Source organism: Pseudochaenichthys georgianus, chromosome 10, assembly GCF_902827115.2.
Source record: "Pseudochaenichthys georgianus chromosome 10, fPseGeo1.2, whole genome shotgun sequence".
Lineage (NCBI taxonomy): Eukaryota > Metazoa > Chordata > Actinopteri > Perciformes > Channichthyidae > Pseudochaenichthys > Pseudochaenichthys georgianus.
This window is the reverse complement of record NC_047512.1, coordinates 21,225,536-21,250,930: the sequence shown is the minus strand read 5'-3', so window position 1 is coordinate 21,250,930 and position 25,395 is coordinate 21,225,536. Positions and strand designations below refer to the sequence as shown.

The following is a 25,395-nucleotide window of genomic DNA, read 5'->3' as shown; positions in this document are numbered from 1 at the left end:
TAAAGTGTTTTGAGAAAATGAGCCCTGTTGTCAAAAATGTGTTTTCGCAATTGAAAAAAACTGTAACATGTTTGTTGAACTATCCGTTTTCTACCACAAGATGTCGCTCTGACCACACATATGATTGTGAGAATAATTGTACAACTCCTCCCTGCACGGGAAGCCAAACACGTAATCGGTTATCAGTTTTAGAGAGACACTATTGCACGGAGGACAGGGCGGCTGCTGAAACATCGTGTTCATGAGTGCTATAAACTGTTAACACATGATAAGCGGGAATCCGAGCTTATTGTACAACGATGGGAAACGAGGAATACTTCTGGATTCATATTGCTGCTCTGCTGTGTCTTTGTGGCCGGTCTGCTTCGCAATTCTCTTACTCCATTTCGAGGAGGTGAACAAAGGCACCGTGTTGGGAAATATCGCAAAGGATTTAAACCTCAATGTACAGGACCTAGAAACCAGGGATCTACGTATTGTTTCGAGTTACAGCAAGAAATATTTTGACGTGGATTTACGGACCGGGAACCTCTATGTTGACGAGAGGATAGACCGAGAGGAGCTTTGTCCGAACACGGAACAATGCTCCGTGAGAATACAGGCTGTTTCTAAGCAATCCCATGAATGTTCATCGTATTGAGGATCAATGTTTTAGACATAAACGATAACTCGCCGGAATTCATTGAACAAACGTTTTCGTTAAACATCTCCGAATCAATGTCACCGGGAGAGCGATATCTTCTACCAATAGCAGTAAGACGCAGACATCGGCAGCAACTCAGTGAAGAGCTACAAGCTGAGCCAAAATGAATATTTCTCTCTTGATGTGCAGGGCGGTGGAGACCACGGTGTGTCTGCCGAGTTAGTCCTGCAGAAAGCTTTAGACAGAGAGAAACAGCCTATAATTACATTTATTCTCACCGCTGTAGATGGAGGAAAACCCACAAGATCCGGTACACTGCACATACATGTCAACGTAATCGATGCGAATGATAACACACCGATTTTTAGTAAATCCCTTTATAAAGTAAGTGTACGTGAAAATACTGCACAAGGTACAGTGGTAATGAAGTTAAATGCAACGGATTTAGACGAGGGCATGAACAGGAAGATCATATATTCGTTCATCAAAAGATTAAATAATGATCCATCAAATATTTTTGATTTAAATTCTGAAACAGGAGAAATCACTGTGAAGGGTAGATTAGATTATGAAGAGACTCCTGCTTATGAAGTTAGAGTGCAAGCAAAGGATCAAGGCACTTCTCCTCGTAGTGCTCATGCTAAACTGCTGATAGAAATAATTGATGTGAATGACAATGCCCCGGAAATATCTGTGACGTCACTCATGACCCCCGTAAAAGAAGATGCCGAAATGGGCACAATAGTTGCTTTGGTTACAGTAAGTGATAAAGATGGAGGAAGCAATGGTGTGACCAACTGCAAGGTAGTGGGATCTGTTCCTTTTAAGCTGAAGTCCAACTACAAAAATGACTATTCATTAGTAGTAGATGGACCACTGGACAGAGAAACCATTTCTCTTTACAATGTCACAATTACAGCAACAGATGAGGGAAATCCACCTCTGTCCAGTATCAGAGTCATTACTGTTCATGTGTCTGATGTCAATGATAATGCACCTCGATTTATGGAGCCTGTGATTAATGTGTATGTGAAAGAAAATAGTGCAGTAGGCTCTGTTATTCATGCAATACGTGCCTTTGATCCTGACTTAGACAGACATTCAAAGCTGACTTATAAGTTGTTAAAGAGTTCTCCAAGAAATATTCCTATTTCATCCGTTTTAAACATCAACTCAGAGACTGGAGATATAGTCACCCTGCAGTCTTTTAACTATGAGGAGTTAAAAACGTTTCAGTTTAAAGTCCAGGCCACAGACTCTGGCGTTCCTCCTCTCAGCAGCAACGTGACGGTGAACGTTTTAATTCTGGATGAAAATGACAATAGTCCAACAGTCCTCGCGCCCTATTCTGAGCACGGCTCCGTTAACAGTGAGAGCATCCCCTATTCTGCTGAGGCGGGATACTTTGTGGCAAAGATCAGGGCTGTAGACGCAGACTCTGGATACAATGCGCTGCTTTCGTATCACCTCTCTGAGCCCAAAGGAAACAACCTCTTCCGGATCGGAACCAGTAGCGGAGAAATCAGGACTAAGAGGAGAATGAGTGACAATGACCTGAAAACTCACCCCTTGCTGGTGTTGCTTTCTGATAACGGAGAACCCTCCCTGTCAGCTACTGTCTCTATTGATGTGGTGGTGGTTGAAAGCACAGCTGACATCCAGACCCAGTTCAGACATGTGCCCATACAGGAGGAGAGCTTCTCTGATTTGAACCTGTATCTGCTGATCTCCATTGTGTCGGTGTCAGTGATCTTCCTGCTGAGCCTCATCAGTTTAATAGCTGTCAAATGCCACAGGACAGACGGCAGCTTCAGCAGGTACAGCGCCCCAATGATCACCACCCACCCTGACGGGAGCTGGTCTTACTCTAAATCTACTCAGCAGTACGACGTGTGTTTCAGCTCAGACACAATGAAGAGTGACGTAGTGGTTTTCCCCGGCCCGTTTCCGCCGGTAGACGGTGAGCTGATCAGTATTAACGGAGGAGACACTTTCACCAGAACTCAGACTTTACCCAACAATGACCAGGTAGGCAATTGTGTGGTGAATGCTCATGGAACTTGAAATGCTATCATAAAAAATACTGACATTGTATACCTGCTAATGCGTCATAATATTTACAATATTTAGATAAATACAAGCATACATATGTAGAACGCTGTAAAGCATGATGACTAAGACAACAACATAAAACTATAATTGATTCCAAGTTATTCACGCTTGATAAAATACAACATTTAAAGAAATGTTTGACTTTACGACCCACTTTATGGCTAAAATGTGTTGAAGACCAGTTGCTTACCGACATGCTGTAACACACCTTCTAGCCCTCTTTCAATGTATGCAACTTTTGTTCTATACCCAAAGTGGTTCCTGCCTGAATACCAATCATCATCATGTCTTAAGTAAAGCTTGTGTTTGAAAGTGTGAAAATATGACTTACAGCCAGTATTTGATGGAGCTATCTGGTGCTGAACCACGTCTATGTGAAAGCAGTGTGCAAAACCTGCTGCTTTGATGCCTGTGGAAAGGATGTGATGGTGAAAATATCTAAGCAGTTTTTTTATCAGAATTTAAAAAGTATTTGACATGGTGCTGTCTTTTCGGTTGTGCAGGTAGTTTCCCTCTTCTCTGAGGGGATTGAATGTAATGAAAAGGTGCTGTCCTTGGCGCTTGTCTTGATGTTGACAATGTGGTCACTGTATAATTCTGCTTAATCAAACTCCATTTTTTAATTTTCCATTAACTTTAAAATATGTATATATATATATATATATTTATATGCGTGCCTGTGTGTGTCTGTATTTATTTATAAACTGTATATTATTCCTGATTGCTTTATTTTTGAGAAACCTATTCTGCAGCTACCTGGGTTTTAAGAGAGTCCAATACCAGACTGTTCAGTCTGATAAGTCATGCTCAATTTCCTTTTTGAAAACACAAGCTCACAATAAAGTCAGATGGGAGATCTACAGAAGCAACGTGTGATAGACAAAGATGATGCATTGCTATATTAAACAAGCAGAAAAGAAAACGTTGTTGTTCCACGAGGCAGTTGTAGCCATAGCGATGGATTAACAAGTGTCTTTAGGTACTTAACCTTCAAATACCTGCTGCCTGAAATCCCTGTGACATCACAGTAGATTGTTTTAACCAACTAGCTGTGTGGGACATGATCACAATACATATTTAGGTTAATTGACTTGGATTGTAAAGGTCTTTCGCTGTAGTTACTAGCTTTGTCAACATGCTTAGGTGAAGGCCTATTCTTTCAATATGATGGATTTGAATAGTTGGATGTTATTAGACGTCTAAAAGGACAACATAGGTTGATTGTTTTACTGTAATTGCTATGCTAACCAATTTAGCATAGTGGTAGCACTAACTGCTAACAAGGTTTTGATATTCAGAGTCTGGCTGTTAGTGCTTGCTAGCATGTTCAATGTTATGGGCTACATTGTACATTCTAGTGTGATAATGCCTAGGGGAAGATGCTAATGTTATTTAACTTCTAGATCCTTTCATTTTTCACTTACAGTGAAACTCAATATGTTTCTTGCATACTGTGCGCCAATCACTCTGTTTTAAATATTATTATATTATATAATATACTTGTGGGTCATAGCATCATTTTATATCTGTATTGTGCTCTGGCAGGAATTCACACCCAACATGTTAATAACAATCAACCTTTTTGTTGTTGTATTTAACTCTATGGTTTTACACAGTTTTTATAACCGGAAATTCACATATTTAACAAATCAATCCTCAAAGTAATACAAGTCAAAATGTGTTAAAATGTAGTTTTGTTACTATAATAGTCAATACCTGTGTTTTTGTCAGTTTATCAATGTAAAGTAGTGGTAAATTAAGCAAAATTAGAACATATTTATTTCTTTACTCATATATTTTCTTGCAATTATACATTTTTTAAATGAGTATTAACAGTATTTTGTATGTATTTGACAGTGATATATAGCCATAACAAAAGTTGTTAGTAAATTTAATGAAAAAGCAGCTAATTTTACGAACAGAAAATCATTTATTTTTACGGTTAGTTTTGTTAAATTCGCATTTAAAAACTGCTGAAAAACAGATAAATAATGTATTCAATTTCTACAGTTTCTTTGGTTAAAATACATCACACATTTCAATAAACCGTTTATTCTTGTAATTTTAATATAATTTCCTGTAATTATGAAATACAATACAAAACTGTTCATTGTTTTGGGGAAGGACTGTAAAAAAACTTTTTTGTACAGTGTAGGACATTTAAAGTATTGCAAACTAAACATTTGAAGTCAATTTCCCACTGGACATACTGTAATATTTTAGATGCAAGACCTCAAATAGTAGGCTATACGCTTCTGATTATATTCAGTGCTGTCAACTTCTTAATATTAAAACAAGTGTTTCCATTGTAATAATGATAATTTATATCATTATTAATATATTTGATTACATAGCTGTATGCCAAACTGCATTTATTGTAATTGCAAACATAAAATTCACCACGTGATGTCGCATGAGACCGATGGACACGCATATGTTTATGTTTCACAAACTCCTCCTCCCTGCATGGGAAAAAATGAAATCGTCATTAGCCTTTAGTACACCCGCGGAACGTGCTGTGAGGAGAAGGGCAGGATCGTCCTCTCAACAATATTTATTTGGACGCAAATGATCGACTGGGTTCAGTTCGTCTAATGAATCAACGATGTATTTTCGACTACAACAGGAATACTTCTGGATACATATTGTTGCTCTGCTGTGTCTTTGTGGCCGGTCGGCTTCGCAATTATCTTACTCCATTTCCGAGGAGGTGAACAAAGGCACCGTGTTGGGAAATATCGCAAAGGATTTAAACCTCAATGTACAGGACCTAGAAACCAGGGATCTACGTATTGTTTCGAGTTACAGTAAGAAATATTTTGAAGTGAATTTGCGGACCGGCAACCTCGTTGTTGAGGAGAGGATAGACAGAGAGGAGCTTTGTCCAAATGTGGTAAAATGCTCCATCAAAATACAAGCAGTTCTAAACGATCCAATGACTGCACACCGCATAGAGGTTAATATATTAGATGCAAACGATAATTCGCCTGCTTTTACCGAAGGAACGTATTATTTTAATATTTCCGAATTATCTTTAACCGGAGAGCGATATCTTCTCCCAATAGCAGTAGACGCAGACATAGGCAGCAACTCAGTAAAGAGCTACAAGCTGAGCCAAAATGCATATTTCTCTCTTGATGTGCAGGGCGGTGGAGAACACGGGGTGTCTGCTGAGTTAGTGCTGCAGAAAGCTTTAGACAGAGAGAAACAGTCGGTAATCAGACTTATCTTGACGGCTGTGGATGGAGGTAAACCTGCAAGATCGGGGTCATTAAACATACACGTTAATGTATTAGATGCCAATGATAATATTCCAGTTTTTAGTAAATCACTTTATAAAGTAAGTGTGCAGGAAAATGCTGAACATGGAACAGTGGTAATTAAGTTAAATGCAACGGATTTAGACGAGGGCATGAACAGTAAGATCCTATATTCGTTCATCAAACGAGGAAATATTGATCCGTCAAACATTTTTGATTTAAATTCTGAAACAGGAGAAATCACTGTGAAGGGTAGATTAGATTATGAAGAGACTCCTGCTTATGAAGTTAGAGTTCAAGCAAAGGATCAAGGCTTCTTACCTCGTAGTGCTCATGCTAAACTGCTGATAGAAATAATTGATGTGAATGACAATGCCCCAGAAATATCTGTGACGTCACTCATGACCCCCGTAAAAGAAAATGCCGAAATGGGCACAATAGTTGCTTTGGTTACAGTAAGTGATAAAGATGGAGGAAGCAATGGTGTGACCAACTGCAAGGTAGTGGGATCTGTTCCTTTTAAGCTGAAGTCCAACTACAAAAATGACTATTCATTAGTAGTAGATGGACCACTGGACAGAGAAACCATTTCTCTTTACAATGTCACAATTACAGCAACAGATGAGGGAAATCCACCTCTGTCCAGTATCAGAGTCATTACTGTTCATGTGTCTGATGTCAATGATAATGCACCTCGATTTATGGAGCCTGTGATTAATGTGTATGTGAAAGAAAATAGTGCAGTAGGCTCTGTTATTCATGCAATACGTGCCTTTGATCCCGACTTAGACAGAAATTCAAAGCTGACTTATAAGTTGTTAAAGAGTTCTCCAAGAAATATTCCTATTTCATCCGTTTTAAACATCAACTCAGAGACTGGAGATATAGTCAGCCTGCAGTCTTTTAACTATGAGGAGTTAAACACGTTTCAGTTTAAAGTGCAGGCCACAGACTCTGGTGTTCCTCCTCTCAGCAGCAACGTGACGGTGAACGTTTTAATTCTGGATGAAAATGACAATAGTCCAACAGTCCTCGCGCCCTATTCTGAGCACGGCTCCGTTAACAGTGAGAGCATCCCCTATTCTGCTGAGGCGGGATACTTTGTGGCAAAGATCAGGGCTGTAGACGCAGACTCTGGATACAATGCGCTGCTTTCGTATCACCTCTCTGAGCCCAAAGGAAACAACCTCTTCCGGATCGGAACCAGTAGCGGAGAAATCAGGACTAAGAGGAGAATGAGTGACAATGACCTGAAAACTCACCCCTTGATGGTGTTGCTTTCTGATAACGGAGAACCCTCCCTGTCAGCTACTGTCTCTATTGATGTGGTGGTGGTTGAAAGCACAGCTGACATCCAGACCCAGTTCAGACATGTGCCCATACAGGAGGAGAGCTTCTCTGATTTGAACCTGTATCTGCTGATCTCCATTGTGTCGGTGTCAGTGATCTTCCTGCTGAGCCTCATCAGTTTAATAGCTGTCAAATGCCACAGGACAGACGGCAGCTTCAGCAGGTACAGCGCCCCAATGATCACCACCCACCCTGACGGGAGCTGGTCTTACTCTAAATCTACTCAGCAGTACGACGTGTGTTTCAGCTCAGACACAATGAAGAGTGACGTAGTGGTTTTCCCCGGCCCGTTTCCGCCGGTAGACGGTGAGCTGATCAGTATTAACGGAGGAGACACTTTCACCAGAACTCAGACTTTACCCAACAATGACCAGGTAGGCAATTGTGTGGTGAATGCTCATGGAACTTGAAATGCTATCATAAAAAATACTGACATTGTATACCTGCTAATGCGTCATAATATTTACAATATTTAGATAAATACAAGCATACATATGTAGAACGCTGTAAAGCATGATGACTAAGACAACAACATAAAACTATAATTGATTCCAAGTTATTCACGCTTGATAAAATACAACATTTAAAGAAATGTTTGACTTTACGACCCACTTTATGGCTAAAATGTGTTGAAGACCAGTTGCTTACCGACATGCTGTAACACACCTTCTAGCCCTCTTTCAATGTATGCAACTTTTGTTCTATACCCAAAGTGGTTCCTGCCTGAATACCAATCATCATCATGTCTTAAGTAAAGCTTGTGTTTGAAAGTGTGAAAATATGACTTACAGCCAGTATTTGATGGAGCTATCTGGTGCTGAACCACGTCTATGTGAAAGCAAGTGTGCAAAACCTGCTGCTTTGATGCCTGTGGAAAGGATGTGATGGTGAAAATATCTATGCAGTTTTTTTATCAGAATTTAAAAAGTATTTGACATGGTGCTGTCTTTTCGGTTGTGCAGGTAGTTTCCCTCTTCTCTGAGGGGATTGAATGTAATGAAAAGGTGCTGTCCTTGGCGCTTGTCTTGATGTTGACAATGTGGTCACTGTATAATTCTGCTTAATCAAACTCCATTTTTTAATTTTCCATTAACTTTAAAATATGTATATATATATATATATTTATATGCGTGCCTGTGTGTGTCTGTATTTATTTATAAACTGTATATTATTCCTGATTGCTTTATTTTTGAGAAACCTATTCTGCAGCTACCTGGGTTTTAAGAGAGTCCAATACCAGACTGTTCAGTCTGATAAGTCATGCTCAATTTCCTTTTTGAAAACACAAGCTCACAATAAAGTCAGATGGGAGATCTACAGAAGCAACGTGTGATAGACAAAGATGATGCATTGCTATATTAAACAAGCAGAAAAGAAAACGTTGTTGTTCCACGAGGCAGTTGTAGCCATAGCGATGGATTAACAAGTGTCTTTAGGTACTTAACCTTCAAATACCTGCTGCCTGAAATCCCTGTGACATCACAGTAGATTGTTTTAACCAACTAGCTGTGTGGGACATGATCACAATACATATTTAGGTTAATTGACTTGGATTGTAAAGGTCTTTCGCTGTAGTTACTAGCTTTGTCAACATGCTTAGGTGAAGGCCTATTCTTTCAATATGATGGATTTGAATAGTTGGATGTTATTAGACGTCTAAAAGGACAACATAGGTTGATTGTTTTACTGTAATTGCAATGCTAACCAATTTAGCATAGTGGTAGCACTAACTGCTAACAACGTTTTGATATTCAGAGTCTGGCTGTTAGTGCTTGCTAGCATGTTCAATGTTATGGGCTACATTGTACATTCTAGTGTGATAATGCCTAGGGGAAGATGCTAATGTTATTTAACTTCTAGATCCTTTCATTTTTCACTTACAGTGAAACTCAATATGTTGCTTGCATACTGTGCGCCAATCACTCTGTGTTTTAAATATTATTATATTATATAATATACTTGTGGGTCATAGCATCATTTTATATCTGTATTGTGCTCTGGCAGGAATTCGCACCCAACATGTTAATAACAATCAACCTTTTTGTTGTTGTATTTAACTCTATGGTTTTACACAGTTTTTATAACCGGAAATTCACATATTTAACAAATCAATCCTCAAAGTAATACAAGTCAAAATGTGTTAAAATGTAGTTTTGTTACTATAATAGTCAATACCTGTGTTTTTGTCAGTTTATCAATGTAAAGTAGTGGTAAATTAAGCAAAATTAGAACATATTTATTTCTTTACTCATATATTTTCTTGCAATTATACATTTTTTAAATGAGTATTAACAGTATTTTGTATGTATTTGACAGTGATATATAGCCATAACAAAAGTTGTTAGTAAATTTAATGAAAAAGCAGCTAATTTTACGAACAGAAAATCATTTATTTTTACGGTTAGTTTTGTTAAATTCGCATTTAAAAACTGCTGAAAAACAGATAAATAATGTATTCAATTTCTACAGTTTCTTTGGTTAAAATACATCACACATTTCAATAAACCGTTTATTCTTGTAATTTTAATATAATTTCCTGTAATTATGAAATACAATACAAAACTGTTCATTGTTTTGGGGAAGGACTGTAAAAAAACTTTTTTGTACAGTGTAGGACATTTAAAGTATTGCAAACTAAACATTTGAAGTCAATTTCCCACTGGACATACTGTAATATTTTAGATGTAAGACCTCAAATAGTACGCTTCTGATTATATTCAGTGCTGTCACCTTCTTAATATTAAAACAAGTGTTTCCATTGTAATAATGATAATTTATATCATTAATAGTATATTTGATTACATAGCTGTATGCCAAACTGCATTTATTGTAATTGCAAACATAAAAATCACCACGTGATGTCGCATGAGACCGATGGACACGCATGTGTTTATGTTTCACAAACTCCTCCTCCCTGCATGGGAAAAAATGAAATCGTCATTAGCCTTTAGTACACCCGCGGAACGTGCTGCGAGGAGAAGGGCAGGATCGTCCTCTCAACAATATTTATTTGGACGCAAATATCTGTCCTTAATGATCGACTGGGTTCAGTTCGTCTGATGAATCAACGATGTATTTTCGACTACAACAGGAATACTTCTGGATACATATTGTTGCTCTGCTGTGTCTTTGTGGCCGGTCGGCTTCGCAATTATCTTACTCCATTTCCGAGGAGGTGAACAAAGGCACCGTGGTGGGAAATATCGCAAAGGATTTAAACCTCAATGTACAGGACCTAGAAACCAGGGATCTACGTATTGTTTCGAGTTACAGTAAGAAATATTTTGAAGTGAATTTGCGGACCGGCAACCTCGTTGTTGAGGAGAGGATAGACAGAGAGGAGCTTTGTCCAAATGTGGTAAAATGCTCCATCAAAATACAAGCAGTTCTAAACGATCCAATGACTGCACACCGCATAGAGGTTAATATATTAGATGCAAACGATAATTCGCCTGCTTTTACCGAAGGAACGTATTATTTTAATATTTCCGAATCATCTTTAACCGGAGAGCGATATCTTCTCCCAATAGCAGTAGACGCAGACATAGGCAGCAACTCAGTAAAGAGCTACAAGCTGAGCCAAAATGCATATTTCTCTCTTGATGTGCAGGGCGGTGGAGAACACGGGGTGTCTGCTGAGTTAGTGCTGCAGAAAGCTTTAGACAGAGAGAAACAGTCGGTAATCAGACTTATCTTGACTGCTGTGGATGGAGGTAAACCTGCAAGATCGGGGTCATTAAACATACACGTTAATGTATTAGATGTCAATGATAATATTCCAGTTTTTAGTAAATCACTTTATAAAGTAAGTGTGCAGGAAAATGCTGAACATGGAACAGTGGTAATTAAGTTAAATGCAACGGATTTAGACGAGGGCATGAACAGTAAGATCCTATATTCGTTCATCAATCGAGGAAATATTGATCCGTCAAACATTTTTTATTTAAATTCTGAAACAGGAGAAATCACTGTGAAGGGTAGATTAGATTACGAAGAGACTCCTGCTTATGAAGTTAGAGTGCAAGCAAAGGATCAAGGCACTTCTCCTCGTAGTGCTCATGCTAAACTGCTGATAGAAATAATTGATGTGAATGACAATGCCCCGGAAATATCTGTGACGTCACTCATGACCCCCGTAAAAGAAGATGCCGAAATGGGCACAATAGTTGCTTTGGTTACAGTAAGTGATAAAGATGGAGGAAGCAATGGTGTGACCAACTGCAAGGTAGTGGGATCTGTTCCTTTTAAGCTGAAGTCCAACTACAAAAATGACTATTCATTAGTAGTAGATGGACCACTGGACAGAGAAACCATTTCTCTTTACAATGTCACAATTACAGCAACAGATGAGGGAAATCCACCTCTGTCCAGTATCAGAGTCATTACTGTTCATGTGTCTGATGTCAATGATAATGCACCTCGATTTATGGAGCCTGTGATTAATGTGTATGTGAAAGAAAATAGTGCAGTAGGCTCTGTTATTCATGCAATACGTGCCTTTGATCCTGACTTAGACAGAAATTCAAAGCTGACTTATAAGTTGTTAAAGAGTTCTCCAAGAAATATTCCTATTTCATCCGTTTTAAACATCAACTCAGAGACTGGAGATATAGTCAGCCTGCAGTCTTTTAACTATGAGGAGTTAAACACGTTTCAGTTTAAAGTCCAGGCCACAGACTCTGGTGTTCCTCCTCTCAGCAGCAACGTGACTGTGAACGTTTTAATTCTGGATGAAAATGACAATAGTCCAACAGTCCTCGCGCCCTATTCTGAGCACGGCTCCGTTAACAGTGAGAGCATCCCCTATTCTGCTGAGGCGGGATACTTTGTGGCAAAGATCAGGGCTGTAGACGCAGACTCTGGATACAATGCGCTGCTTTCGTATCACCTCTCTGAGCCCAAAGGAAACAACCTCTTCCGGATCGGAACCAGTAGCGGAGAAATCAGGACTAAGAGGAGAATGAGTGACAATGACCTGAAAACTCACCCCTTGCTGGTGTTGCTTTCTGATAACGGAGAACCCTCCCTGTCAGCTACTGTCTCTATTGATGTGGTGGTGGTTGAAAGCACAGCTGACATCCAGACCCAGTTCAGACATGTGCCCATACAGGAGGAGAGCTTCTCTGATTTGAACCTGTATCTGCTGATCTCCATTGTGTCGGTGTCAGTGATCTTCCTGCTGAGCCTCATCAGTTTAATAGCTGTCAAATGCCACAGGACAGACGGCAGCTTCAGCAGGTACAGCGCCCCAATGATCACCACCCACCCTGACGGGAGCTGGTCTTACTCTAAATCTACTCAGCAGTACGACGTGTGTTTCAGCTCAGACACAATGAAGAGTGACGTAGTGGTTTTCCCCGGCCCGTTTCCGCCGGTAGACGGTGAACTGATCAGTATTAACGGAGGAGACACTTTCACCAGAACTCAGACTTTACCCAACAATGACAAGGTGAGTTGTTTGTCTCAATCCTTTGTCCTTGCTTTCAGAGACTTGACTTGCAAGCATAACAGAAATTCAGAGATGTTCCATTCAACAAAACAGTACATCATTTGCATTTTAAGTGATAGCAGGCTTGTAATTAGTTGTTAAACAGAGGAAATGTCATTCATGTAGATTTGGAGTACGCTTTCCATGGTTCTGAAAACAAACTACCTCCCTCGTCCTCTTTGGCTCACCGTCCAAACACTCTGAAGTTAACTAAGCCATCATCCATGGTTCCAATTATTAGGCTGTTAATTCACAAGTTATTTTTGCTTATATATCAAGTTGTCCTTTTCATGCTGAACTGTTTTCAAAGAGTTTGTTTGTTTATAGCCTTGATTTAACCAGGTGAAAGCCCCTTGAGATCAAAAGATCTCTTTTTCAAGGGTGACCTGCAGGACATATTAGTTACACATGTAACATAAGAACAACAGAACAACAATAAGGATGACATACAACATAATGTACAGGGTACAGTTTACAAACTCTATTTACAGTGACAGGTACCATGAGTATCAAACAGCATGTCACCCAGCCGAGTTTTAAAATGATGCAGGGGAACCAAAGTGCTCAGTTTTAAACAGGTTTGCAGACTGTTCCATGTTAGTGGAGCTGCACATCTAAAAGCTTTCTTCCCTAAGACAGTCCTAGCACTTGGCACATTTGATAAAACAACATCATGAGATCTCAGGCAATACGTACTTTCAATTCGTCGAGAGATCAGAGAGCAGATATAAAAGGTAGTTTACCCAACATGGCTTTATAAATGAACATGTACCAATGACTGAGCCTCCGTACAGTTAGTGAAGGCAGACCTGCCTTGGCATACAGGGTACAGTGATGAGTAACGGAGCGTCCACACTACAGCTCCAAAAATAGCTTGGAGCTGGGCGTGTCTGGAGCTTGGGGATTTTATTCAAGCAACACGGCCAACAACCAATCACATGAATCTCCCGCCCCCGACATACAAAGCAAAAAACCCCGGGGATTTTATGCGAGCAATATATATATAAACTCCCCAAACAGGCGAAAACCTACCAGTTTCCCCACTGTCTCTGCCACCTCCCTCCATGCCTGGTTCCTCCGGTTTGTATCCCGGTAGGTGAAGAGGGTCTGGTCATACAAAACCGGGTGATTCGCTACGGCGATAGTTAGTTTCTCCTCCGACTTTTTTTGAAATATAGAAATGAACGGCGGGATATCTCTCCCAGCTTAGACGCGGTTTGATTGGCTAGCGCTTCAGCTGTCAGATTTTGGGAAACGGGATTTGATTGGCTGGCGCTGGCTACTCCGGCGTCCAGGCGACCAGAAGTTGAACATTGTTCAACTTCTGGTTGAAGTTGAACATTGTTCAACTTCTGGTCAACTTCTGGTCGCCTGGGACGCCTGAGACGCCTCGCTCTGCTACCCACAATTCAGTTCGGCGAAAAAGCGCGGCTACGTGACGTCACCCCATTGAAAGTGAATGGGCAGCTTGGAGCTTTCGACGCTGTCGACGCTGTAGTGTAGATGGGCCGTAAGTGCTTTACAGTTAGTAACAAATCTCAGAGCACTGTGATACGCAGCATCTAACTTTTCCAGGCAATGGGCAGGTGCATTCATATATACCAAATCACCATAGTCCAGCACAGGTAAAAAGGTCACAGTGACTAGCCTTTTCCTGGCCTCAAGCGAGAAACAGGACTTGTTCCTGTAGAAGAAACCTAGCCTAACCCTCAGTTTTTTAAGCAGATTAGTGACCTGAAGTTTAAAAGTGAGACAATCATCAAGCCAGATACCAAGGTATTTGTAACAGGTAACAACTTCAAGTTTTGTTCCTTGCGTAGTTACAATATCTAAAACAGGCTCTGGTGTCTTTTTAGCTTTTGAAAAGAGCATTACCTTGGTTTTATCCACATTTAAAAGAAGCTAACTTGCCGTAGTGTTTACGTGTGATGTTAACCTGTCGATATGAAAACTATTCTTGGTGTCATGTTTTTTTTTAAAACATTTACTCCTATTTCCGAGAATGCTGTCACTGGCAGTCATTTGTCAACTTTAATTTGATCTTTTTCTCTTTACTCAACCGGTACAAAGCAGATCTTTGGTCACCTTTTAGTCCTTTTCAAAACTAAAGGTATAATATATTTCACGTGTTGTAATATGAAACATACGGGGTGCTACTTCATTCTTAAAATGCTATTCTGAATTGTAACACGTGGGGTCGCCGATGACCACAGTTTTTTTTCTGAGCTCCATGTTTTCAGTCTCCTCCCTCCCGTGTGAAGCGTCAGCAGACTGCGAGTGCTTTGTGAGAGAAACACGAGTGGCGATGAAGAGGATATGACTGGAGTACATGGGAATACAATGCTGGCTAATCACGAAGCTTTTTATGGATAAATATTATTTGTATCACGGAACTATCTTTGAAAGCAACGATGGGCATCGGAAGGAATAGCGGATTACTCTGTTGGCTGTTTGTCTTGTTTTTGTCGGACTGGTCTGCTGCTCAGACATCCTACACTGTTTCCGAGGAGGTGGACAAAGGGACTGTAGTGGGGAATCTCGCAAAGGATTTAAACGTCAACTTCCGAGAGCTGCAAACAAGGAATCTAAATATAGTGTCTGGGTACAGTAAGAAATATTTCGAAGCCAATTTTAAAACCGGGGATCTTATTGTTAATGCGCGAATAGACCGCGAGGAGCTTTGTCCAAACACGATGAAATGCACGCTCAATTTAGAGGCTATTCTTAGTAATCCTATGGTGCTTCATCGCATTGAGGTGGTTATTGTTGATTTAAATGACAACACTCCGACATTTGTCGAGAAGTCATATTCACTTAACATATCTGAATCATCACCTACGGGTGAACGCTTCTTGCTTCCCCTGGCTCTTGATGCAGATACCGGAGGCAATTCAGTGAAGTCTTACAGGCTCAATCAAAATGAATACTTCTCCTTAGATGTGCAGAGCGGTGGAGAACACAGTGCATCTGCTGAATTAGTGCTACTGAAAGCTTTAGATCGTGAAAAACAAGCTGTTATTAAATTAACGCTGACTGCTATAGATGGAGGAAAGCCTCCAAAAACCGGAATCCTATACATACATGTAAATGTTCTCGACGTAAATGATAATACGCCGTCATTCAGTAAAACACTTTACAAGGCACGGGTTAATGAAAATGCGCAAGCTGGGTCACTAGTTATTCAACTCAGTGCCACAGATTTAGACGAGGGGGACAACGGGAGGCTTGGTTATTATTTTGTCAAGCGTGGAAACTTTAATCCTGCAGATATGTTCAACATTAACGCACAGTCTGGAGAGATCACAGTCAAAGATATGTTGGATTTCGAGGCACAGTCAGCATATGAAATTCATGTTCAAGCGAAAGATCAGGGTTTTTTGCCTCGTAGTGCAAGTGGAAAGCTGCTGGTGGAGGTAGTCGATGTAAATGACAATGCCCCGGAAATTGTGGTGACGTCACTCATGAATCCCGTTAGAGAAGATGCTGCAATAGGAAGCGTTGTCGCTTTAGTGACGGTAACAGATCAAGATGGAGGAAAAAACGGCCAGACAAACTGTAGACTTATTGGTTCTGCACCTTTCAAACTGACTTCCAATTATAAAAATTATTATTCTTTAGTTGTCGATGGAGCTCTTGATAGAGAAGGGTGCTCTTTTTACAATGTAACGATCAAAGCTGCTGATGAAGGGACCCCTCCTCTATCCAGCATCAGCGTTATTACTGTTCAGGTTTCTGATGTAAATGATAATGCACCTGGTTTTATTGAACCCGTGATTAATATTTATATAAAAGAGAATAGTCCTGTTGGAGTTTGTATATATAAGATAACTGCAGTCGATCCTGACGTAAATGAGAACGCGAGAGTAACATACTCTTTAGATGGTGATTCAAAAGGTATTCCGATAACTTCAGCTGTAAATATCAACTCAGAGACTGGAGATATAGTCAGCCTGCAGTCTTTTAACTATGAGGAGTTAAAAACGTTTCAGTTTAAAGTCCAGGCCACAGACTCTGGTGTTCCTCCTCTCAGCAGCAACGTGACGGTGAACGTTTTAATTCTGGATGAAAATGACAATAGTCCAACAGTCCTCGCGCCCTATTCTGAGCACGGCTCCGTTAACAGTGAGAGCATCCCCTATTCTGCTGAGGCGGGATACTTTGTGGCAAAGATCAGGGCTGTAGACGCAGACTCTGGATACAATGCGCTGCTTTCGTATCACCTCTCTGAGCCCAAAGGAAACAACCTCTTCCGGATCGGAAGCAGTAGCGGAGAAATCAGGACTAAGAGGAGAATGAGTGACAATGACCTGAAAACTCACCCCTTGCTGGTGTTGCTTTCTGATAACGGAGAACCCTCCCTGTCAGCTACTGTCTCTATTGATGTGGTGGTGGTTGAAAGCACAGCTGACATCCAGACCCAGTTCAGACATGTGCCCATACAGGAGGAGAGCTTCTCTGATTTGAACCTGTATCTGCTGATCTCCATTGTGTCGGTGTCAGTGATCTTCCTGCTGAGCCTCATCAGTTTAATAGCTGTCAAATGCCACAGGACAGACGGCAGTTTCAGCAGGTACAGCGCCCCAATGATCACCACCCACCCTGACGGGAGCTGGTCTTACTCTAAATCTACTCAGCAGTACGACGTGTGTTTCAGCTCAGACACAATGAAGAGTGACGTAGTGGTTTTCCCCGGCCCGTTTCCGCCGGTAGACGGTGAGCTGATCAGTATTAACGGAGGAGACACTTTCACCAGAACTCAGACTTTACCCAACAATGACCAGGTAGGCAATATTGTGCTGAATGCTCGAGGAACTTCACAATGCTATAATGCAAAATACTGAAATGTTATACCTGTTTATACATCATAATATTTTCAATATTTAGATAAATAAAAAGGTGAGTTTTTTTAACCCAAGAGTAGATTTAGTTCTGTTGATTTATTCATTACATTTCCGAAAGACGTGTTATGAGATTACCAGATTTTTGATTAATGCAACATTTGCTGACTTTCTGTGAAAAATGATGTGAAACAAAATAGTTATTTTGGGGGATATACAGTTAAATCATCAATTTCACCTGCGAGATTATGTTGAATTATCTTTACAGTTGCTGAATAATAGCATGTTAGGCAGAGAGGTGAAGTCTTAGTTGGTTGAAGTTGTGGTGACGAGCAGTGACGCTGTCTGGTGCTGAACCCGGCAGGGTGTTTTTGCGGTTACTTGTTTAATATGCCAGGCCCTGGTTTCTTTGTAAAATAGATTTTATATATGTGTTCTAATGACAATATTTTTTTCAGGGCACCATTTAGGCTTTATTTTATTTTGTTCTTCTAGCCTTTTATGCTGTTAACTTGTTTTTATTACCATATTTTAATCAATATGTTCCTGAGATAACTTTTTATTTTATTGTATTTTTGTTATACTTTGAGATGACGTTGTTTTTATAGTGTGCTATATAAATAAAATGCATTATTATTATTATGTATTATAGAATGTTCTTGTCTGAATATTTTAGCACCAAAATGTCAGTTGGTGTCGCTCGAGACCGCAGTATTTGTGTGGCTATTTGTTCACAGACTCCTCCTCTTCTTATGAAGCTTCAGTAGTCCGTGCTCAGTCAGAAAATACACTCATGGTTACAGGACAACGGGGGACTTCGTATGTTATTCTCCTAAAGCGCGTGGAGGTGTTCGGAATGTATTCTTTATTTTATTCTGTGGCAGCAATGGGACGGGAAGGACTAACAGTGACTATTTGGATACAGATAATAGCTTTGCTTTGTTCGTGTGAACGGTCTGCAGCGCAGCTGTCTTTCTCCGTTTCCGAGGAGGTCGACAAAGGAACAGTAGTGGGAAATCTCGCCAAGGAATTACAGATTAATGTTCACGATTTGGAAAAACGGGATTTACGAGTTGTGTCTGGGAATATCAAGAAATATTTCGACGTGGATTTAAAAACTGGTGCTCTTTATGTCTGCGATAGGATTGATCGTGAAGAGCTCTGTCCAAATACGGCAAAATGCTCCCTGAATATAGAAGCCATTCTGAGCACCCCAATGCATTTGCATCGCATCGAGGTACAAATCATTGATACTAATGATAATGCACCATCTTTTCGAGAAAAAGAAAAGATTTTCAATATTTCGGAATCTTCTTCAACCGGGGAGAGATATTTACTCCCAGTGGCAAATGACGCAGACACCGGTAGTAACTCGGTAAAGAGCTACAAGCTGAGTCCTAGTGAGTATTTCTCACTGGACGTACAGAGCGGCGGACAGCACAGTGAGTCAGCCGAACTTGTGCTACAGAAATCTTTAGACAGAGAGAAACAGGCTGTTGTATACCTTACTTTAACTGCTCTGGACGGAGGAAAACCTGCACGCTCAGGGACCTTAAAAATAGTGATGCATGTAATGGACATAAACGACAATGCTCCGATATTTAGTAAACCTCTCTATAAGGCTCAGGTGACTGAAAATGCTCCATTTCAGACATCCATACTGACTGTAACTGCAACAGATTTAGATGAGGGAATAAATGGTGAGATCATGTATTCATTTATTGAGAGGGGGAATTTCAATCCTGAAGTTTTATTCTCAATAAACCCAGACACAGGAGAAATAACAGTTAAGGGAAAAGTCGATTATGAAGAGAATACAGCATATGATATTCGCGTACAGGCGAGAGATAAAGGTACGCCTTCTAGAAGCGTGCATGGTAAAGTGTTAGTGGAAGTTACTGATGTTAATGACAATGTACCTGACATTATTATAACCTCTCTTATGAGCCCAGTTAAAGAGGATGCTGAGGTGGGTACAGTGGTGGCTTTAGTGACAGTCACTGATAAAGATGGAGGTAATAACGGTCTCACCAATGCTAAAATCATTGGGTCAGTGCCTTTTAAACTCAAGCTTAATTATAAAAATTATTATTCATTGACAGTCGATGGACTTCTTGATAGAGAGATTGTTTCTCAATATAATGTCACGATCATAGCCAGTGATGAAGGCAATCCACCTCTCTTCAGCACCAGTGTTATTCCTGTTCACATTTCTGATGTGAATGACAATGCCCCATTATTCTCAGAGCCTGTGATTAATGTGTATGTGACTGAGAATAGTCCAGTGGGAGCTACTATCTTTACTATAACGGCAGTTGATCCTGATTTAGGAGAAAATGCGAAAGTAACATATTCATTATTAGATGGCACTACAACAACTATTTTACTAGCTTCTGTAGTAAACATCAACTCAGAGACTGGAGATATAGTCAGCCTGCAGTCTTTTAACTATGAGGAGATACAATTGTTTCAGTTTAAAGTCCAGGCCACAGACTCTGGTGTTCCTCCTCTCAGCAGCAACGTGACGGTGAACGTTTTAATTCTGGATGAAAATGACAATAGTCCAACAGTCCTCGCGCCCTATTCTGAGCACGGCTCCGTTAACAGTGAGAGCATCCCCTATTCTGCTGAGGCGGGATACTTTGTGGCAAAGATCAGGGCTGTAGACGCAGACTCTGGATACAATGCGCTGCTTTCGTATCACCTCTCTGAGCCCAAAGGAAACAACCTCTTCCGGATCGGAACCAGTAGCGGAGAAATCAGGACTAAGAGGAGAATGAGTGACAATGACCTGAAAACTCACCCCTTGCTGGTGTTGCTTTCTGATAACGGAGAACCCTCCCTGTCAGCTACTGTCTCTATTGATGTGGTGGTGGTTGAAAGCACAGCTGACATCCAGACCCAGTTCAGACATGTGCCCATACAGGAGGAGAGCTTCTCTGATTTGAACCTGTATCTGCTGATCTCCATTGTGTCGGTGTCAGTGATCTTCCTGCTGAGCCTCATCAGTTTAATAGCTGTCAAATGCCACAGGACAGACGGCAGCTTCAGCAGGTACAGCGCCCCAATGATCACCACCCACCCTGACGGGAGCTGGTCTTACTCTAAATCTACTCAGCAGTACGACGTGTGTTTCAGCTCAGACACAATGAAGAGTGACGTAGTGGTTTTCCCCGGCCCGTTTCCGCCGGTAGACGGTGAGCTGATCAGTATTAACGGAGGAGACACTTTCACCAGAACTCAGACTTTACCCAACAATGACCAGGTAAGGATCATGACACATAAAAAGGGGTGGCAGATAAAATGTTTTCATTTTTTCACATAATGGGACTTTATTGTGTTCTCTCTGACATTTGTGAGGTGTGATCGTATATATGCCAATGTAAGATGACCCATCTTATTGTAATTGTAGCACTTGCAGTGACCATTACTTACTTATTTTTGCAACAATTTTTGCAGTTGCAGTATGTTTTTTTTTTTAGTTAGCCTGGTGCCTAAACATGTCTCATAGTGATATCGCCACTCTTGCTTAAATGCTACGTGGTTATAATTGTTGCTTTCCATTTGGAGACGCATAACATATGTCTTTAATAACGCTTAAAATGATCTTTTCTTTGAATCTTTTCTTGGCTCCAACTTCAAAATGACCACTAGATGTCCCAATTGCCTCACAGAGGAAATATACTTTTTCCTTACCACGCTCCTCCCTTTTCGTTTTAGAGAGGTTTGTAATTCTTTGTTCGTCGTAGCAGTAAAGAACACTCACTGTATCAAGGAGCTCTGATCTGGAGGATTTCTGAGCAATGTTAACGCTGGAGTAATTTTTTTAACTTGACAATCAGGTTGTGGGCAGAATGCAACGAGGGAATATTTTGAGGAATTGGATTTATTTGTTGTTTCATGTATCTCACATATGGAGTCTCGCCGCAGCACAGATTGTGTATTCTGTTACAGAGGAATCGAGCACTGGAACCGCTGTGGGGAATTTGGCGAAGGACTTAAATCTAAATGTACCAGAAATGGAAACTCGCGGATTTGAGATTTCAGGACCTAATAGGAGATATTTCGAAACGGATGTTAAGACTGGGATACTCTCGGTGAAAGACAGAATTGACCGAGAGGAGCTATGCTCTCGTAATGTGAAGTGTTCTCTGGAAGTGGAAGCAATGGTGAACTCTCCGCTGAATCTGTATCGCTTCGAGGTTAACATTGTGGATATTAACGACAATGCACCCTCTTTTCGGATACCAGGGATTGTTTTGAACGTGTCCGAGTCAGCTTTTCCTGGGGAAAGATTTACCCTCGCAAGAGCCTTTGATGCAGATGTCGGCAGTTATTCGGTTAAAGGCTACAAGCTTAGTCAAAATGAACACTTCACGCTGGACGTACAGAACGGTGGAGAGCCGACAATGTCTGCCGAAATGGTGCTTCAGAAAGCCTTAGACCGTGAAAAACAGCCGGTTATTAAATTAACGCTGACAGCTGTAGATGGAGGAAAACCTCCTAAATCAGGAACGTTACATATCACCGTAAATGTCCAAGATGTAAACGATAATATTCCAATTTTCGACAAACCACTGTACAAAGCCACCGTGCTTGAAAACCAGCTGTTCGGTACAACCGTAATATCTGTGCATGCTCATGATTTAGATGAAGGTCCTAACGGGGAAATAGTATATTCCTTTATTAACCACGACAGTGATAATGATGTTGACACATTTTCAATAAATCCCTTGACGGGTGAAATTACTGTAAAGGGAGAATTAGATCACGAAAAAAGTAATGCAGTTGAAATCCGGGTCCAAGCTAAAGACAAAGGACACAACCCAAGAGCATCTCACTGTAAAGTACTAGTTGAAATCGCTGATATTAATGATAATCCACCAGAAATATCGGTAACATCCTTAGTCAACGTAGTGAGGGAAGATGCACCGCAAGACACAATGGTTGGACTTATAACCGTGAGAGACAACGACGCAGAGAAAAATGGCGCTGTTCAGGTTAGAATAGTTGATGCAGTGCCGTTTAAAATAAAGAACACATATAAAAATCATTATTCTTTAGTCGTAGACGGAACTCTAGACAGAGAACGAGCTTCTCAATACAACGTAACAATAACAGCGACAGACGAAGGGGTTCCGCCTCTTTCCGTTACCAGAGTTATTACAGTCCACGTGTCTGATGTCAATGACAATGCACCTCGTTTTAATGAGCCTGTGATAAACATTTTTGTCAAAGAGAACAGTCCAGTAGGCGCAGTTATCTATACTATGAAAGCATATGATCCGGATGTAGACGAAAATGCAAAAATTACTTTTTCAGTAATTCATGATAAAAATAAGAACAATATAATAGGTTCCGTTATAAACGTCAACTCAGAGACTGGAGATATAGTCAGCCTGCAGTCTTTTAACTATGAGGAGTTAAACACGTTTCAGTTTAAAGTGCAGGCCACAGACTCTGGTGTTCCTCCTCTCAGCAGCAACGTGACGGTGAACGTTTTAATTCTGGATGAAAATGACAATAGTCCAACAGTCCTCGCGCCCTATTCTGAGCACGGCTCCGTTAACAGTGAGAGCATCCCCTATTCTGCTGAGGCGGGATACTTTGTGGCAAAGATCAGGGCTGTAGACGCAGACTCTGGATACAATGCACTGCTTTCGTATCACCTCTCTGAGCCCAAAGGAAACAACCTCTTCCGGATCGGAACCAGTAGCGGAGAAATCAGGACTAAGAGGAGAATGAGTGACAATGACCTGAAAACTCACCCCTTGCTGGTGTTGCTTTCTGATAACGGAGAACCCTCCCTGTCAGCTACTGTCTCTATTGATGTGGTGGTGGTTGAAAGCACAGCTGACATCCAGACCCAGTTCAGACATGTGCCCATACAGGAGGAGAGCTTCTCTGATTTGAACCTGTATCTGCTGATCTCCATTGTGTCGGTGTCAGTGATCTTCCTGCTGAGCCTCATCAGTTTAATAGCTGTCAAATGCCACAGGACAGACGGCAGTTTCAGCAGGTACAGCGCCCCAATGATCACCACCCACCCTGACGGGAGCTGGTCTTACTCTAAATCTACTCAGCAGTACGACGTGTGTTTCAGCTCAGACACAATGAAGAGTGACGTAGTGGTTTTCCCCGGCCCGTTTCCGCCGGTAGACGGTGAACTGATCAGTATTAACGGAGGAGACACTTTCACCAGAACTCAGACTTTACCCAACAATGACCAGGTAGGCAATATTGTGCTGAATGCTCGAGGAACTTCACAATGGTATAATGCATAATACTGAAATGTTATACCTGTTTATACATCATAATATTTACAATATTTAGATAAATAAAAAGGTGAGTTGTTTGAACCCAAGAGTAGATTTAGTTCTGATGATTTATTCATTACATTTCCGAAAGACGTGTTATGAGATTACCAGATTTTCGATTATTGCAACATTTGCTGACTTTATGTGAAACAAAATAGTTATTGTGGGGGATATACAGTTAAATCATCAATTTCACCTGCGAGAGTTCTATGTTGAATTCTCTTTACAGTTGCTGAATAATAGCATGTTAGGCAGAGAGGTGAAGTCTCGGTTGGTTGAACTTGTTCTGTCATTCTAGTGACGAGCAGTGACGCTGTCTATGGTGCTGAACCCGGCATGGTGTTTTTGCGGTTACTGAAATTGCAGAGGCCTGTTACTGCTCTGCTGCTTATCCCCAGCACAGTCTTACAGATCACAGCACAACCCCTAGAGTTAGCAGTGCTGACAAATCCTGTTAAATAAAAAAGAATATGCCATACTTTCAAATCAGCTCACTCAAGTTATGTTTTCACCATATATTAACATAACTTGAGTGACTAACGACATCACAACTCTTCATTGCACAGGTTAAAGAAGTGAACACATGCAATGAAGTGTTGTATATCACCTCAAAGCCTTACACAAATATATAATTGCGTTATTATGCAAGATATCCATGCAATGCTCAAACAACAGGAGGTGGGCAAAACACGGGCAGCGAAAACGACAATACTGTTCCAATTGGGAAAAGATACCCTCCATTTTTATTTTTGTTATGTCCTCAGACTTGTTATTATTACTGGCTTGTATTAACCACAGACACTTGTCTCCAGGGGGTCTTTAAAACTTTATGGGGGTCTTTAAAACTACCTAACTAACACGCGTGCAAGCAAGCACACACACCCACACACACACACACACACACACACACACACACACACACACACACACACACACACACACACACACAGCAGCAGCAGCAGCCCTCTACTTGCTACAAACTTAAATATGACATAAACATATCATCTCGGCTCGCACAGCACGCTCACAGGCATAGATTGCGCAATAATTTATTGCGCACCTTGGACGTGAAGTGCAGGTATATTGTCATTCAAAAGAGAATACGATGTGTATAGTTCTTTTGGAAAACATGTTTTTCTTTTAGCCTATTTAACTCGTTAATGTAAATAATACTCATTCCATTGACACATGCATTATTTGTGATTAAAATAATGGTTGTTGGCAATGTATTAGCGACCCCCACAGATGTATGATTTCACTGCTTTCATAGGAGCTCAGACCGCTCCTTATGGGAACTCAGCTCCCATTGGCTCCCACATAACTCAAGCCCTGCTTGTCTCATTCACAGACTGAGGGCATGTTATCATGCATTTTGTTCCCGTGTGCT

At 40.7% G+C, this 25,395-nt stretch overlaps 4 protein-coding genes across 8 annotated transcripts in view; all 4 read left to right on the top strand.

Moving 5' to 3' along the window:
- Positions 1-25,395, top strand: part of LOC117454154 (protocadherin alpha-C2-like) — a 190,268-nt gene that overhangs the window by 137,723 nt on the left and 27,150 nt on the right. The window contains exon 1 of one of the 5 annotated variants that reach the window (XM_034093265.2): positions 21,503-23,921. The exons of the other annotated variants lie outside the window; for them this stretch is intronic. Coding sequence (XP_033949156.1) covers positions 21,546-23,921 — 2,376 coding nt within the window. The 5' untranslated portion in view covers positions 21,503-21,545. Of the gene's footprint in view, positions 1-21,502; positions 23,922-25,395 lie in introns of those variants that run through there. 5 annotated transcript variants of the gene reach the window in all.
- On the top strand, positions 300-2,707 carry LOC117453909 (protocadherin alpha-2-like). Its single transcript, XM_071204684.1, is given in 5 exon segments — positions 300-384; positions 387-607; positions 609-641; positions 643-756; positions 758-2,707. Coding segments are annotated over 5 exon segments (2,403 nt in total).
- LOC117453908 (protocadherin alpha-2-like) lies at positions 5,298-7,775 on the top strand. The gene has a single exon (XM_034092947.2). The coding sequence runs from the start codon at positions 5,361-5,363 to the stop codon at positions 7,773-7,775; it is 2,415 nt and encodes an 804-aa protein (XP_033948838.1). The 5' UTR covers positions 5,298-5,360.
- Positions 15,178-21,057, top strand: LOC117453907 (protocadherin alpha-13-like). The gene is made up of 3 exons (XM_034092946.2): positions 15,178-17,634; positions 20,165-20,956; positions 21,052-21,057. Exons 1-3 carry the CDS (start codon positions 15,265-15,267, stop codon positions 21,055-21,057), a joined length of 3,168 nt encoding a protein of 1,055 aa, XP_033948837.2. The 5' UTR covers positions 15,178-15,264.